This window comes from Heloderma suspectum, chromosome 9, assembly GCF_057233095.1.
Source record: "Heloderma suspectum isolate Gila_16-S chromosome 9, 16-S_ref, whole genome shotgun sequence".
NCBI lineage: Eukaryota > Metazoa > Chordata > Lepidosauria > Squamata > Helodermatidae > Heloderma > Heloderma suspectum.
Genome location: NC_139466.1, coordinates 25,742,710 through 25,758,733, shown reverse-complemented (window position 1 = coordinate 25,758,733; position 16,024 = coordinate 25,742,710). Strand labels below are relative to the sequence as shown.

The 16,024-nt window shown below is 45.2% G+C and overlaps 1 protein-coding gene across 6 annotated transcripts in view; it reads left to right on the top strand.

The window, feature by feature from the left end:
* The first annotated feature begins 265 nt into the window (after window positions 1–265).
* ENOX2 (ecto-NOX disulfide-thiol exchanger 2) overlaps window positions 266–16,024 on the top strand; it is a 51,823-nt gene continuing 36,064 nt past the window's right edge. For 2 of the 6 annotated variants that reach the window (XM_084813863.1, XM_084813864.1), the window contains exons 1-2: window positions 357–458; window positions 13,774–13,896. In XM_084813863.1, coding sequence (XP_084669989.1) covers window positions 416–458; window positions 13,774–13,896 — 166 coding nt within the window. In that variant the 5' untranslated portion in view covers window positions 357–415. Of the gene's footprint in view, window positions 459–4,293; window positions 4,624–13,599; window positions 13,897–16,024 lie in introns of those variants that run through there. The other 4 variants (XM_084813859.1, XM_084813861.1, XM_084813862.1 and 1 more) reach the window with 3 other exon arrangements.

Here is a 16,024-nt window from a genome sequence, read left to right as displayed (position 1 = left end):
AACACTGAAATAAAGACAAACACGCGCATGAACTCCTTCCAAGCCTGGCGCACAGACGCACCCCTGCTACCATGGAAACTGTCCCTCTTTCCGCCCAGGACCCAACAGAGTCCTTCGCAATGTCCTTAAACTACATTATCCAGAAGCCTAAGAGCGTAGGAACCTTGAGCAGCCAATCAGAGCGTGCGAAAGGGAACTCCCCTCCCTTTTTCCGCTTTGCTCAATTTCCCGAGCCTTCCGCGCGCAGGAAACTACAATTCCCGTCGTGCGTATCGGGCGTAAAGCCACGACCCTAGAGACCGACCGTCAATGGGACGCCCCGCAGGCTGTTTGAAGGCGGGGTTTGCGAAACGACCGAGGCCCGGTAGGTTGGGCCCATAGGAGGCGAGAGGCCGAGCCCGGGAACGAGCCGCGGATGTTTCAGGAGTTTCGGCGTCGGAGGGCCGCTGGCCCAGCAGGTGGGGCGTTGCTAGGCAACGGGGTTAGGGCGGGGCGAGGTGCAGCCTTCTCTCCCGCTGTGCTCGGGCCTTTTTAGGTCTCCTCACTCCGGTTGTCATGGAAACCGGTAACGGCCTACCCACGTTCAAAGAGGGCAGGTTCCATGAATCTGCCCCCAGGTTCTTGCATCCTGCACTCCAGCATTCACCGCTTCCTGCCCCCTATTTTGCCTTTTGTTTGGTGGTGTGGTTCCGCCTTCTCCAACCTGGCGCCCTCCAGATGCGTTGGGCTACAACTCCCATCATCCCCGCCCAGCACGGCCTGGTGGCTGGGGATTATGGGAACTGCAGCGTGACGGATCTGGAGGGCACCGGGTTGGAGAAGGCTGGTGTACCGGTTAGAGAGTCAGGCTAGGACTGGGAAGACCTGAGTTCAAATCCCTACTCAGGTATGAAGCTCACTAGGTGACCTTGGTCCACTCTCAGGCTAGCTACCTCACAGGGGTGTTGTGAGGGTGACATGGGGAGGGGGAATAGAAGCGTGTATGCTGTCTTGAGGTCTTTGGAAGAGAGGTGGGACACAAATGGCGGTACCCTGTTCAAATTTTCTTAGCATGGGTTTCTAGGATTGACCATTTTTATGGTTTAGCACCCTCCTCAAGGTCTCCAGGAATGAAATCTCTGAGTAGCTGGGTGGGTATATCTGGGTGCTAATGCACCTATGTGCAAATGCCTGTGCATAAATGCTAAGGTGCTGTGTCACATTCTACAATCTAATGCTGCTGAGTAATATCTAATTTATTTATTCAAAAGATTTATATTCTGCTTTTCCACCAGTTAGGACATCAAGGCACTTTGGAAACCTAATAGTACCAAATAAGTACCAATCATAACAGAAAATAAAATAAAGAGCAATAGTAATTGCTGTTAAAGACACACATGAGCAAGCCAAACTTGCAGTGCAGTATTTACAAAGAAGCAAGTCCCAACAGGAATCAAGTTCAGTGAGTCTTACTCTTTAGTAAGCATGCATACAGGGGGGAACTAGAATGTACTTTGCATGCAGAAGAGCCCTGATTTAATCCTGATCCTAAAAGGATCAGGTAGCAAGTTGATAGGAAAGATCCATTTCTCCCTGAGATGCTGGAGAGCTGCTGCCAGTTGGAGTAGACTCTACTGAGCTAGTTGACAAATACTCTGACCTGGTGTAAGGCAGGTTGTTACACACGTATCTGGGTGTTTTATTGAACCCTGTTCAGCTTACTTCTTTGTAAACATGCATTAGATTTCACTGTAAGCCTGATGCTGATAAAAGTGATAAAAAGTGATGCCAAGTGAGTGTGTTGAGGGAGGGAGTTCCATGATTGGGACACTACCACAGAGAAGGCCTTTGCCATAATAGCCACCTGTTAACTTCTGAAGGCAGGGGTAACTGCAGAATAGTCCTCTGATCAAGATTTCAGCCAATGGGCAAGTTTATGTTTTGAACTATTAATGACATTTTATGTGACATTTCCCCCCAAATACATAGCACGGTCTACATTAAGAGCGGAGTTTCTCCTCTCAGTTTTCTAGCCCTATTTCTGTTCCTTAATATACATAAGTGATCAAATGTTTGCCCTTCTCCATAAGGCAGGGGTGGCCAACTTGTGGCCCTCCAGATGTTTTGGCCTACAACTCTCATTACCCTTCACCATTGTCTATGCTGTCTAGGGCTGATGAGGAGTTGCAGGCCACCCCAGCATTAGTATGTGGTGGCATTTCTCCCAAATTTTCCTAAAATTTGGGATCTTGGCTCTTTTAGAAGGGCTTTAAAGACATGTCTGTTTAGTCAGTGTACAGCAGGCAGAATAGAGTGTTCACTAATGGGGATGGGGAGGCCTGGGCAGTGATCCTTGATATGAGAAGTTGGTTGTTACATATGTTCCTAGTTTCAACTGTGAAATGTTGGAGAGAGCGTGTGGTGACTCTCTGAAACCTGAAGCCACCAACTCAGGGAGATGGGGGAAGGTACTAATGTCTAATTTGTGCCTGGCCTTAACCTTGGAACGTGTTATCAGTGTCAAGACTTACAGCAGAACCTTATACATGGCTTCTCTGAGGTAAGTCCCATTGAGTTCAATGGAGCTGACTTCCAGCTAAGTGGTATAGGCTTGCAGGCCCCACCTGATACTGAAAATCTGTGAAAAAATGATAAAGAAGACAGTGCCTCTGAGCATATACAGAATGGGGCTTTCACACAATGTTGAGTGAATACAGCCAGACTTCACAGATTAGGGAACAGGGCATTTTGGGCAATGTGTGTGACTTCCAGGAGTGCTTGAGCCTCTAAGCAGAGTGAGTTCTCTTCAGTACTGAGTGACTATGACATGACCTTACTCGTTTAAGAAAGTTAAGATCTAGTCAGAGACCATCTTTATGGTTCCATTATGCATTAGACTGGTGGCCACTACAGAGAGGACATTCTCAGTGGTGATGCCCCCCCCCCCGCCCCCCTGGCAGTCTGTCGAGTTCAGCATCTTGGCCATTTTAAATGCACTTTAAGGACCTATGCATTTCAACAGGCATTCAGTGTTTAAAGCACCTAATTGCATTTACTTGGTTGCGTTGGCTTGATCTCTCTGCTTCATGATCTTTTCTGATGAATTTATTGGCTAGTATTTTGATTTCTTTGTTTTTCTCTAATTAAAACAAAATTAGGAAGAAGGGTTTTTGGGGCCGCTGATGTGTCTTATGGGAGTGGTTGAGCCCCGCAACTCTTCATTTTGAAACCACATATTTGGTATCCTGTTCTTCTGCCCACTACCCCACCGTGGAATATTTGGAATAGAAAGTGGAAGAAAGCTTTTGTATAATCTTCAGTGTTTGATGGAAGAAAACCGATGCGTATATTTCTTTTTACATGGGGTGTGTGTGATCAGGTGGTTAGTTGCTTTCTCTCCTCTCTCTACTAATCCATGGGCACTTGGCATGTATACCAAGTGTGTTGTGCAGCATCCCTCCCCCCCAAGTTAATGTGAATCACACGTGAGGTTCTGTATTTGATTGCTTTCCATGCAGGAATTCATTAGAAGATGAGGCATTGCACATTATCCTATGCAACAATATACCTTCCTTTCTGTGGTCATGATAGATCCACTAGTAAAATCTACATGCAAGGATCTTATTTATCTTTGTTGTATAGATTTCTGTACCAACCTTCAATTAAACATTTCCAGGCTAATTTTAAATGGAAGGATCTCACTGTGTTCAGTATGAACATAGTGTAGTACACATTTGATGAGTGTTCAATAAGCTGCCTTCTTGTCTTGCACGATAAAAATATATGTAGGCTGTGCCACCTGGGAATCCTTTATAGTGCGGATACCCAATACAGCTAGCCCTGGAACTTCCTGGCACTCAGAAAACTGGGTAGCTCTGCAATATTTTTTTTTTTTTTTTAGTTCTGACCATATTTCTAGTGTGAGTGTCTGTTGGTCAGGAGACTTGGATCCACCCTGGCACATTCCATTTCAAATGCAAGTACAGAATAAGTACTTGGTGGGGGTGGGGTGTTTGTTGAAAACACTGCTTTTGAATTTGAATTTTTCGGAGCAAAGCAGCACTGGGTTCTCAGAGGAGCTAAGCTGATGGCATGGTAAGGCCTATCTGCTAAGATGATTGCTCGTAAGGCATGCAGCCAGCGAGATTGGGGGCTTGCCAACTGCGTGCCGCTTCTCAGTGACCCAAGGACTGAAATCCTTTGCAAATTCACAGATGAGCATGCCGTTAATTGCTTCGCCACCTGCTCTCTGGCCATCTCCCCCTAATGTCCAGGATTCAGTCCCTTAAGTGTCACTGATCAGTAACTGATGGGGACAGATGCGGCAGTGGGCAGGAATTCATTAAAAAACAACCACCACTACCACACAGTTCCATGCCTTTCCTCTTTAGCATCCCAGCGTTTCCAGTCGCCTGCTGTGGTTACTTTATTGATGTTAAGCTCTCCTCTTGTTACTGTTGTTCCTGGCACTTGGTTTGTTTGCAGGGTCCAGCGCAGCAGATACGTCAACACATGAGCTGAACTGTGGTGCTGGTTTGTGTGTGCGAGTATGTTGTGGGGAGAGTAGGTAGCAAGATGACACATGGTTGGGACTGAAGAGCACTTTTGGGCAGCACGTCATCATGTTTTTGGTGCAGTTCACAGGTATGGTGTGAATTCTGGAGTCATGACCTTTGCCCTAGGAGGCTTTTGCCTCCAATATATTTGCTATGAGCAAGATTAATTGAGGGGGCAGAGTTAAATTGGCAAATGTCCGCAGTCAATTGATATCAGTGCTTCAGTCAGAGTGTCAGCAGCCTAGTGTAACTGCCGTTCAGTCTGAGCTCCCGGATCTCTTGGATTATATGGATTCAGCAAGAGCAAATTTTAAACATGAAGTAGTTGAATTAAATCCACAGCATATCCTGTTGAACTGATAATCTTAGTGCCCTCTTAATGGCTTTAAATTTTCCAGGTCTACCCTGGAGTCGCAGATGGTTCTATATTTGGGAGGGGAAGTTCAAAAGAGTGTCCGCGGTTTTCTTAATCTGTTTTTTTTCCAGATTATTACTTTCTAATCTGTTTCTTTGTGGGTTTAAATCTGTTTGGGGAAGGGCTTAAAATCTCTTTTAAAAGTTGCTATTCAGTTAGACATGTTGAAACAGGAGTAGAGATGGGAAACAGGAGGTATTTAAATAGACCGGTCACATTTCAGTTCTTCGCATCTAGCTGTGGCTTGAAAGAGAAGCAAACCACACCTATATGCAGAAAAATAGGTCACCTCTGGGGTTTTGATGCAGTGGGAAAAATGAATACTGTAAATATCTAAAATGTAATTGTGATTGCCTCAAATTGGAGATTAAGCACTGTTTTTTATGGAAACTCAGTGCTGCTGACATGGAAATGTTTTCTTACGAGTGAACATGATAGATTAAAATTATCTTACAGGGATCAAAACTTGGAAACCTGTCATGTTGTTGACTCTGTTCTTTATCCCTCTTTGCAGCTGCTTTATGAGTTTCAGTGTATAGTTCTCCTAAGGCCAAAACTGACATGACTTTAAATCCATATCTAGCAGCTATGTCTTTTTTTCATTTTTACTCTAGAGTAGGCATAGATATCCTGAACCAGATCTTAAAAGCCCCCTGCCTCCCCCCTGCAGCTAGGGTCCCAAAGTGGATTGGATCCCCTGCACTTACTCTAGGTCTTTATCTTTTTTTTTTTTTAAAGATGTAGCTGCAATATATGGATTTAAAGTAATGTCTGTTTTGGCCTATAGTCTGTTTCTTCCATGTGCATAGCATGACGTTGCTAAAGGAAATTTGCGCTATGATATCCCTGCTTTATCTATAAACAGGGATATCCTTGTTTATAGATTCTAGTAGGTAGGTCAAGGTGACTCGTGGCTACATGAAAGTTTTGGAAGGTGAAGCTGGGTATGTAGGTGGCTGGCTCTTTTATTGGTCTCTGCGGACTACAGTCTGTAAAGTAGTTGTGTTCATTGTACAGTCTTTCAGTTGAATAGTGTAGTGTACAGCATGCCACTAGTAGTAATAGCAAGTTCAAACAGCAGTAGAAGCATGAATACCTGTATTGCTTAGTGGTAGAGCAGCTGCTTTGCATGCACAAGGTCCCAAATTCAGTCCAGTATCTCCAGGTAGGGCTAGGAAAGAATCCTGCCTGAAACCTGGAGAGCTGCTCCCAGTCAGTATCGACAATACTGGGATAGATGGACCAATGCTCTGACTCAGTATAAGGCATCTTCCTATGTTCCACTTGCAAGTTCTAAAATGCTGAAGTAGCTTTCTCAAGTTTCTTTTTCAAGCAGGATGTTAAACAAACCAAAGCAGGGAAGAGGGAAATGTTGCGGGTACAAGGCATGGTAGAAGCCAGGCTGCAAAATGTGACAGGGTGCTTCCAGATGAAGCTTTTATTGTGCAATCACTCTGCCTCATTCACGAAATTTTACAAGGTCTCCAGACAATGCTGTCTCTCATTTGTAACTCTCCAGTGTTTTCCCACAGGAATGCCTGTCTCTGTTCTTACCAGAAAAAATCCATTAAGGAGGAATAGCTGCAGAATGTCTTTTGATTGATAGCACTAGGAGCCATTCGTCTGGAAGAATCCACAGTCTTAAGATGCTAATTCATAAAGCTTTTTCCAGTCTAATTAAGTTACAGTGCAATCGTATACATGTCTACTCACAAGTAAATCCCATTGCGTTCAATGGGGCTTACTCCCCGGTATGTGGGTGTAGGATTGCAGCCTCAGTTTGTGCAAAGGACAGAATATATCAAGTTGCACCAAAGTATACTGGGATGGAGAAGCAATGATTGTTCTCCTTTGTAAGTATTAAAATAACAACAGTTATTAAGATCTGCCTCTATCATTGATTGCAACATTTTTCTTGTCTTTGGGGAATTCCAAATGTAGTTGTCAAGGGAATTCTAGAATTGGAAGATGATAAACTTTTATCACTTAATGCTGTGACATGGTGATCTGCATTTTTGTCTAATTTTTCACTTCCAAAACAGGTGATCCGTGGTCTTGAAATTTAGCTGAACTTGCTGCCAAGATAAAACTGACAGGCAGCTTCTTCAGGCTGTGCCTTAAAGGGTACTCAGTTTCAATTCCCACCCCAGTTTGTTCTTTGCAAGCTGGGAACACACACACACACACACACACACACACTCTCACACCTCCCTTGGCCCAGCCTTTTAAACAATGGGAGTTGGAAGGCAGGGACAGTAGCACAGAGATTCCCCTATAGCACAGCTGGTGTCCACTTTATGCTGCTGGTCTGTATATCACGCTATTGTCTTTGAATTAGGGTGGTCACCAAATTAAAGGAATCTTAGTTATCATTCACATTTTAGTTGATGGGTAGATTAAATGATCAGATCTCCATATGAGAGGGGAAAATAATAGTTCCAAAGAAAAAAACATATTGCCTTTTGTTTTTGGACAGTGCACGCACATGTTGCAACTGGAATCATTGTAGAAGAGGCGTTCCCTGTTCTCTCTCACATAGGACGGAATGCCTCTTCTAAGATGGTGCTTGCTACCTGCAGTTTTTATAAGCTCTTGTATTTCAGTATTGTATTTAATTGTATTTAATAAAATTAAGGCACAATCCTATGCATGTTTAGACAGAAAAATGCTGGCTGAGGAATGCTGGGAGTTGTAGGACTTTTTTTTTCTAAACATGCACAGAATTGAGCCCTTAATTTTAAAAAAAATCTGCTACCCAAGGGGGCACCTTCTTTGCCAATTCATTTTTTAAAATTAATGTACCCAGTAAGGCTTGGGTTCATGCTTACAAATTGGGAGCAAGCCCCATTCTACTTGATGGGGCTTACTTCCAAGAAAACATGGATAGGACAGGGGTATAAATGCTGTAGCCCTATTTTGAAGTGGAACTTGCAAGTGGAACTGACTATTTCTCAGGCTAAGGATATATTTATACTATATAATTAAACTGTTTTAATAGGTGTGCTGTAGATTTAAGAGAGTTAACTTCTTTGAGAGTTCTTTCCCCAACCTGGTGCCCTCCAGATGCATTAGAGTACAACTCACATCATCCTCAGCCAGGACGGGGATGAGAGGAGTTCTAGTTCAACACATCTGGAGGGCTTCAGGTTGGGGAAGGCTGTGCTGGGGAACTCTAACCATGAGTCCTCAGCACCCTCACAGTCTTCAGTTCCAAGGATTCTTTTGATAAAGCCATGACATTTCAGCTGGTTTAAAACCAATATAAGTTTGTAGCGTGGTTATGGATAGGGAAAGCTTTGAACTGATAATCTGGATAAGTCCCTTGGTACTGTATTCTTTGTGCATTTGTGCAGATCACACCCTCAGTCACGTGGCAATAACAACATTCCCTCTTGTAACCAAGCAGCCTGAGGATGGTATTCCCAGTGGGCCAGTGTGTTCGCTGTTCATTCTAAATTAGCTGCAGTTTTTCCAGAATGCATTCGTGGTGTGGATCAGGAGGTTCAAGTGCAGTGATCATATTCCAGGCGCTTTGCATTTTTTTCATTTGCTGCTTACAAAGCAGGGGCTGCTGAAGAAGACAAACTGATGACTCCTGAAGCTTTGGCTGTGTTGAACTGTTCCAGCTACAGAGAGACAATTGCAAGCCCTTTTAGACCTCTCCAAATCAGGCTGTGATGGATTAAGGCAATTCAGCAAATATTTGTTAAGGCCAACTGAACTGAGTCAGATCATTGTTTTTTCAAGGTTGTTTCCCTATCTCTGACAAGGGCCATATCCTAGTGCTTCAAGGTTTGCTTTTGCTCTGTTGGTGTTTTAACAGCATAAGATACTGTGTCATTTAATTCAGCCTTTCATCACCACCCCTATTGAAATTAAATCTAAGCCTGCAATCCTACACATACTTACTTAGGAGCAAGACTCACTAAACTCAGTGGGACTTACTACTGAGTAGACAAGCATAGAATTGCACTGCAGGTACATGTAAGTACATATAAGAGCAGGGGGTGTAATTCAGTGGTAGAGCACATGTTTTGCACGCAAAAGGCTGCAAGTTCAATCTCCTGCATCTTCAGGTAAAGGCTAAGAAAGACGTCTGGCTGAAATCCTGGAAAAATGCTGCCAGTCAGTGTTGACAACTGTTACTGAGTTGTCAACTAGTTACTGAGCTAGACGGACCAATGGTCTGAGTCAGTATAAGAGAGCAATCCTATGCCCACCAGACAGCATCTGGAGGGTACAGGATAGTTCGGTTTCCTGGTTCAGATATCGGAGCCAGGGCACCACGCTCCCCCTCTCCCTCGGAGCCGGCACAGATAGAACCGTGCTGATTACCGCTCCACACTTGGAAAACGGAGCTCAGAGACAGGAAAGGGGCATTGCTGTGGGTGGGGAGGGGAGGAGACTGGGTGACTGCCTTACACTATTTCCTATGGCCTCCCCAGCCTTCTTCCCCACCCTTCCGAGGTGCTGCTGCTAGACGGGTGAGTCCAGCAGAAATGCAGTGCTGCTTGAGTGCAGAGCTGCCCCTCTCCTTCTGCCCCGCATTGGATACTCAGCAGCCTCCAGGTTCAGCAGCTGCCCACTATCTGGGTAGGATTGCTCCCTAAGGCAGCTTCCTATGTTCCTAAGTCAAATGAATATACATTCTTTCTCTGTTTATCCCCATCTCCCTTTAGAATTGTAGATTGCTGGTTCCTCCGGGTAGGGAACTGTCATCTTATATTTGTAAAGCGGCGTACACATTAATGGTGCTATATAAGAACAATTTGCCAAGGGTTATCTTGGGCCCACCTCTGCAGGGGAAGCACCATGGCTTGAAGACAGTCCTTGATGGAGGGAGGCTGGGGAGTGCATTCAGAATCTTGAAAGATTGGTTTGGTTAGGTAGATGGCAGAAGTGTGCGTGAGCATGTGTATGTTTGCAAGGAGTTATTTGTTGCAATCCTCCTCTTATCTGGGTCTCTCTCCATTGTTTCATGGGAAGAGACAGCTCACAAAAAGCCCGCTCTAATCCTGATAGCTTTGTTTCTCACTGCCTTCTCTTGCCCCTGCTCTTTTTCCAGCTTTCCACTCTTCCTTCTAGGTGAGCTAGGGCAGTGGCTCTGCAGCAGCCTTTTCCTGGTCATGCATGTGTTGTTCGTTCTCTCTGCAGCTAGCATGTGGGAATTGGCCCCTGGCTATCTTTCCTCTTTTTTGACATAACTTCCAGAGGAGTTAGTTTATTTCAGAAAAAGAACAAAGCATCTTGTGGCATAAAACATATTTCTTGTGGCGTAAGCTTTCACGGACTAGAGTCTGCTTCATCAGATTAATCAATGAAAGCTTGTGCCATAATAAATGTGTACACTTTTTAAGGTTCCTGAAGATTTTTTGCCATGCGTTGCTTTGTTTTTTGCTAACTTACATATCTGAGAAAGATATACACAGTGGCCACATTCAGATGTCAGGGCAAGCCAGCATTTTTTACAGTTCTGACTTACCTTGATTGCTCCCACTTTACTCCTCTTGCCAGTGGGAGCATCTAAAGAAGGCAGGAACTTTCCATCCCTGGCTTGGTTACTGTGATGTCCAAGCCCAGAGTTCTGGCTTGTCTCTCTCCACCCCTGCCACCAAGCTATAAGTCCATGCCCTGGTCTCCTCTTGTCTAGACTACTGTAATGTGCTGTACATGGAGTTACCCTTGAAGACAGTTTGGAAGCTGCAGCTGATGCAGAACACGGCGGCTTGCCTGATTAAAGGCAGCCACCGGTGTGATCACATCACTCCGGTGCTGAAGGAGTTGCACTGGCTACCAGTTTTCCAGGCCAAATTCAAGGTGTCGGTTTTGACCTTTAAAATCCTATATGGTTCTGGCCCAGCCTAGCCTATCTCAAGGAGCACCTCCAGCAACACCAGACAGGCCGCTCAACAAGATCAGCTTCGGATGGCCTTTATTTATTTATTTATTTATTATTGCATTTATATTCCGCCTTTTTTCCTCTTGCAAGGAACCTAAGGCGGCTTACATTATCCTCCTCCTCTCCATTTTATCCTCACAACAACAACCCTGTGAGGTGGGTTGGGCTGAGAGTCTGTGACTGGCCCAAAGTCACCCAGTGAGCTTCCATGGCCGAGTGGGGACTAGAACCCGGATCTCCCAGCTCCCAGTCCAACACTCTTGCCACTACACCACACTGGCCTTCTCTCTGTTCCATCAGCCAGGACAGCTGGTCTGGTGAGGACGAGGGAGAGGGCCTTCTCTGTGGTGGCCCCCACTCTGTGGAACCCCCTCCCAAGGGAACTCCGCCTTGCCCCCTCTTTAATGAGCTTCTGCCACGCATTAAAAATGTGGATGGTCAGGCAGGCATTTGGGGTGGGTTAGGGTATTTTTAGGCCATGTTTTAATGTGTAATTTTACTGTTTGAAATTGTACTGTTGTACATCGCCCAGAGTGGCTGGGTGACTGGCCAGATGGGCGATTAAGAAATTTTATAAATAAATAAATAGTCATAAGCCAAGAATAAAGCCGTACAACTCAGACATCACGCTAACCAAGCCAGGGATAGAAAGTCTGTTGCTTGATTAGCTGCTCTTGCTGGCAGGAGGAGCCAAGTGGGAGTGATTGAGTGATTGATGCATTAGCATGCTGGCTCTCTCATGGTAAGCCAGAATTTTGAAACATTCTGGCTTACCGTGAGGTCCGAACTAGGAGTCTCTGCTTTAATTGGAGGCCACTGTTTTATGTCTTTAGGAATCATTTGGAGCTGTTGTAACAGCACACCTGTGTGCAAACCTGTTTTTCCTTATTTGTGTTTATCAGACTGTATGTAGGACCTACCCAGCTGAATGCAGCCCACCAATTATGTTTTGTGGTCTATCAAATGCTTGATAAACTCCCCCCCCCCCCCCGATTTTTTGCAGTCCAAAAACAAGAGTTTTGTTGAGCCCATGGAAGGCCTCCATGGCCGGTGGTCTGTATTGAGCTTTGTGGGTCACAAGGCCTGATGTGTGCAAAACTGGAGTGGTTTGGTTAAGGAGATTTGTACATTACGAGTCTGTAAATTCACTTGAAGGAGCCCCAGTCTAAAATTTCCGGTACGTAGGCAAGAGAGAACACCCTCATTACCCCAGCCTTGGTTCCAGGTGCAGCAAATGCAAACTTGACTATGTAGGGAATGCTCTTATAATACATGTTTATCATTCTGAAGTGCTCAAGACTCTCCAGCCATCCCAGTGATGGCTGAGGCTCGTTGCTGCTCCTCTCGCAAGGGCTTTGGGATTAGCATAGGGTTTAACACCTGACACCATCGTACAAAATTCTGTCATCGAGAGGCAGGTTTGCCTGAGATGTGACCGGACAGCAGAACCTCTCCACAACAGCTCATTCTGACATTTGCTCCAAAAAGACCCTGTCAGAAATGGCCAGGTTCTGTCTATGCAATCAGCTGGCCATGTAAGTGAGGACTTCAGACAGGATGTTCAGTCCAGTGAAGCTTTCCTGTGGCTTTTGCAGCTCTGCAATGCTAGATGGCCTTAGTATTTGTATTATATTGTATTGTATTTGCTGTGAACATAACTGAATGGAGAGTGCTACATAGGTACCTGGGTTAGATAGCAGCCAAATCTCTGGAGCTTTTCTTGCAAAAGTGGTTTCTTTAGTGCTGCAAGCGACACAATTTCTTCGGATTTTTTGTGGAAGGTATTCAACATTGGGGCATTAGTGGCTGTCAAAGATCAAGTTAGTATTATTTCTAAAGTGTCTAAAAACCTACTAGGCAGGGTACAGCAGGCTACAGTCTGAGTGCATTTGTTCATCCTTTTAGCCAATTTGAAAACCACCTTCAGTCCTTACACTCAGAGATTATAAAGGAATACTTGATGGAAAAGGTACCTAAAATATCTGTTATTGTTATGGGGCCAATTTAGGTTGATAAACTGGTTTCAGAAGCCATAATTACATTGTATTTGGACTACTGTAACATGCTGTACATGGGGTTGCATTTGAAAAGTGTTCAGCTGGTCCATAGTGCTGTGGCCTGACTGGTGCTGGTTAGAGAGAGTACATGACTCATAAGAAGAGCCATGCTGGCTCAGACCGAGGGCCCATTAATCTAGCATTCCGTTCACACAGTGGCCAACCACCTACCTGTGAGAAACCCAGAAGTCAGACATAAGTACAATAGCACCATCCTGCTTATGTTCTCCAGCAACTGGTATTACAGAGGCATGCTGCCTCTGATACTGGAGGTAGCATATAGCCATCATGACTAGTAGCCACTGATAGCCTTATTCTTTGTGAATTTGTCTAATCCCTTTTTAGAGCCATTCAAACTGTTGGCCATTCCTTGTTACAACCGTTTCACTGGCTACTGGTCTGTTTCTGGGTCCAGTTCAAAGTGCTGGTCTTATCCTATATGGCTTGGGACCAGGTTGTCTGATGGATCGCCTCCTCTTAGATTTACCGGTCATTGTCAGAGATCTTTCTCCAAGTGAGATCCAGTGAGCGGCTACTAGGAAAAGGGCTGTCTCAGTGACAGCTGCCAGATTGTTGAATGCCCTTCCCTTAGAAACCTGCCTGGCACCGACTTCTTGCTCTTTTTGGTGGCACGTGAAGACATTTTTTAAATTCTCCCAAGCCTTTTAAAGATCCAAGACTGGAGGGAGCTTAATGGATTTTGAGATTTTCCTGGCTTTTAAAGTTTCAAGACCTGTCTGTGCTTATTTTATTGACTTCTCTCTGCTGATATTTTTATAACTTTTATGTATGCTGCACACAGAACTTCGATTATGGGGTGGCATAAAAATACTGTCAATAATGAATTCTCCCCCCTCCCCCCCTCAGGTCTAAACCAGCTGCCCTTTGACTCTGGCAACAGTAAACTCCTTCCATTCAATAGCAGGGTTGGCGCTGCTGAAAATGGCGGTGAGGCAAGCCAGAAGCGGAAGAGGATAAATATGCCTCCAGGTAGGCCAGTGTGTGTGTGTATGTAGAACAGGAAGCCGTGTTTGTCCCTGGAAGATTGTTTTAACTATGAAGGGGAGAATCTGGAGATTCTTTCTCAGAGTGAAAAAAAAAAAAGGCTTGTTATGACTTGCTCATTCCATGCCAGGAACCCTGAGTTCTGGGATGTCTGTTACTTGTCACCCGATAGCAGTTGCAGCTGTGTACGTGCTCAGATCAGGATGAATCTGCATCGTGGGTTTATTTTCGTTGGTCAGGTTGGGTATGCAGTGGCCAAAGCACAGTACTTGCTATCCTGCTCAGGCTTGGGGGAAGGCAGTCTCAGTGCCATAGAGAAATGGGTACGGAATGCAGAACTTGTCATGTTGGCCCCAAAGTCTAGGAAGCGCAAAGTAAAGGAAATGCTATCTTTCCCTCAGTCATCATAGGTTGGTGTAGGAGTATGATTTGACTTTCACAGAATTCTTGATCAAGTTGGATAACTTCTCATGGCAGAGGAAGAGCTCTGTGAAACTTGATAGCTTATATGTTTGCACCAATTTGCACTGCCCCAATGAAGATCTAATTCAACCTGCAGTAGGTATGTCCAAAGAGCCAGTGTGGTATAGCGGCAAGAGTGCTGGACTGAGAGCTGGGAGATCCGGGTTCTAGTCCCCACTTGGCCATGAAGCTCACTGGGTGACTTTGGGCCAGTCACAGGCTCCCAGCCCAACCTACCTCATAGGGTTGTTGTTGTGAGGATAAAAAGGAGAGAAGGAGGATTATGTATGCCGCCTTGGGTTCCTTAAGGAGGAAGAAAGATGGGATATAAATGTATTAAATAAAAATAAATAAATAAATAATAAGTGGGGCTGTTCTTATCTTGGTGATTTGTGATCACCAAAGGAACCCTGCTGAGAGTCAGGAAATCCCTCTGAAAAGGAAGCCAGGTCCAATGCTGCACATGGGGGTTGATGAATATGCTCAGATGATGATGCTACATTAAGCTGAAAGCATGCCTACGCATGAGGAGACCCAGAACAATTGGAAGCAGGGCTGGGGAACCTGTGGCCCTCCAGATGTTGTTGAACTACAGCTCTCACCATCCCTCACCATTGGCCCTGCTGGCTGGGGCTGATGGGAGCTGGAGTTCAACAAGATTTGGAGGGCTACAGCTTCCCCACTCCTGACTTACAGGTATGTTTGGTTATTCAAAGAATGGGTCAGAGGATGTGGAGTGCCCCTGTTTCAGCAGGAACTGATAAGTTGGGATGTGCAAGGGGCTCTTGGCTCAGCCAAAGCTTTCAACCCTTGGTGCTTTTCCTTCACTGTTGCGCTGGAAGAGGGCAATCACAAGAACAAGGAGAGGGGAGGGATAACGTTTTCAAACGGAGGCAGCAATGACTGTGAGCATTAGAACTCCTGTCGTTATGACTCATGGTGAGATTCCTTTGAACAGCCTTCCCCAACCTGGTGTCCTCCAGATGTTTTGGGCTTCAGTTTCCACCTGCCCTAGTCAGCATGGCCAATGGTAAGGGATGCTGGGAGTTGTAGTCCAACAACATCTGGAGGGCACCAGGTTGGGGAAGGCTGCCCTAGAAGCAGTTTTCACCACTAAACCTTTATACCACTAGCAGTTTGGGCATTCATCATGAGAACTATGGAGAACCGAGACGGCCTCAGATACTGAGCTCTTGCGTGTATTTGCTGTAAGCTGCTCTTGCGCCAGGCCTCTTGACTACTTCTTAAAGCTGTGCGGCGGTGGGAGAGAGTTTTTAAAAATCAGGTCAGGAATTTGGCAGCAGGAGAGCTTCTTTAAAGGCATTTTGCCAAATGCCTTTGGGCATGCAAATAATACATGTGCACTCCTCTGGATCATGACCTGGGATTTTTAGGAGTTATGCATCTGCCATCAGGCGATCATTCTGGGCCCATGCTAAGTGCTACTAAGGTTCTATTTTGAGGCCTGTGTGCTTACATCTAAACCTCTGATCTTGGAAAGAGCAAGACCTTGACAAATGGGGGTGGGATAGTACTCAGGAAAGACAGGGGAGGGGCAGACAAATGTGCATTTATAGCGAGTTGTTCAGGCTTAAAGCACATTGAGTTGTTGCATCCCATGCTGCAGTTGGAATTTACCTCTACCCTCTAC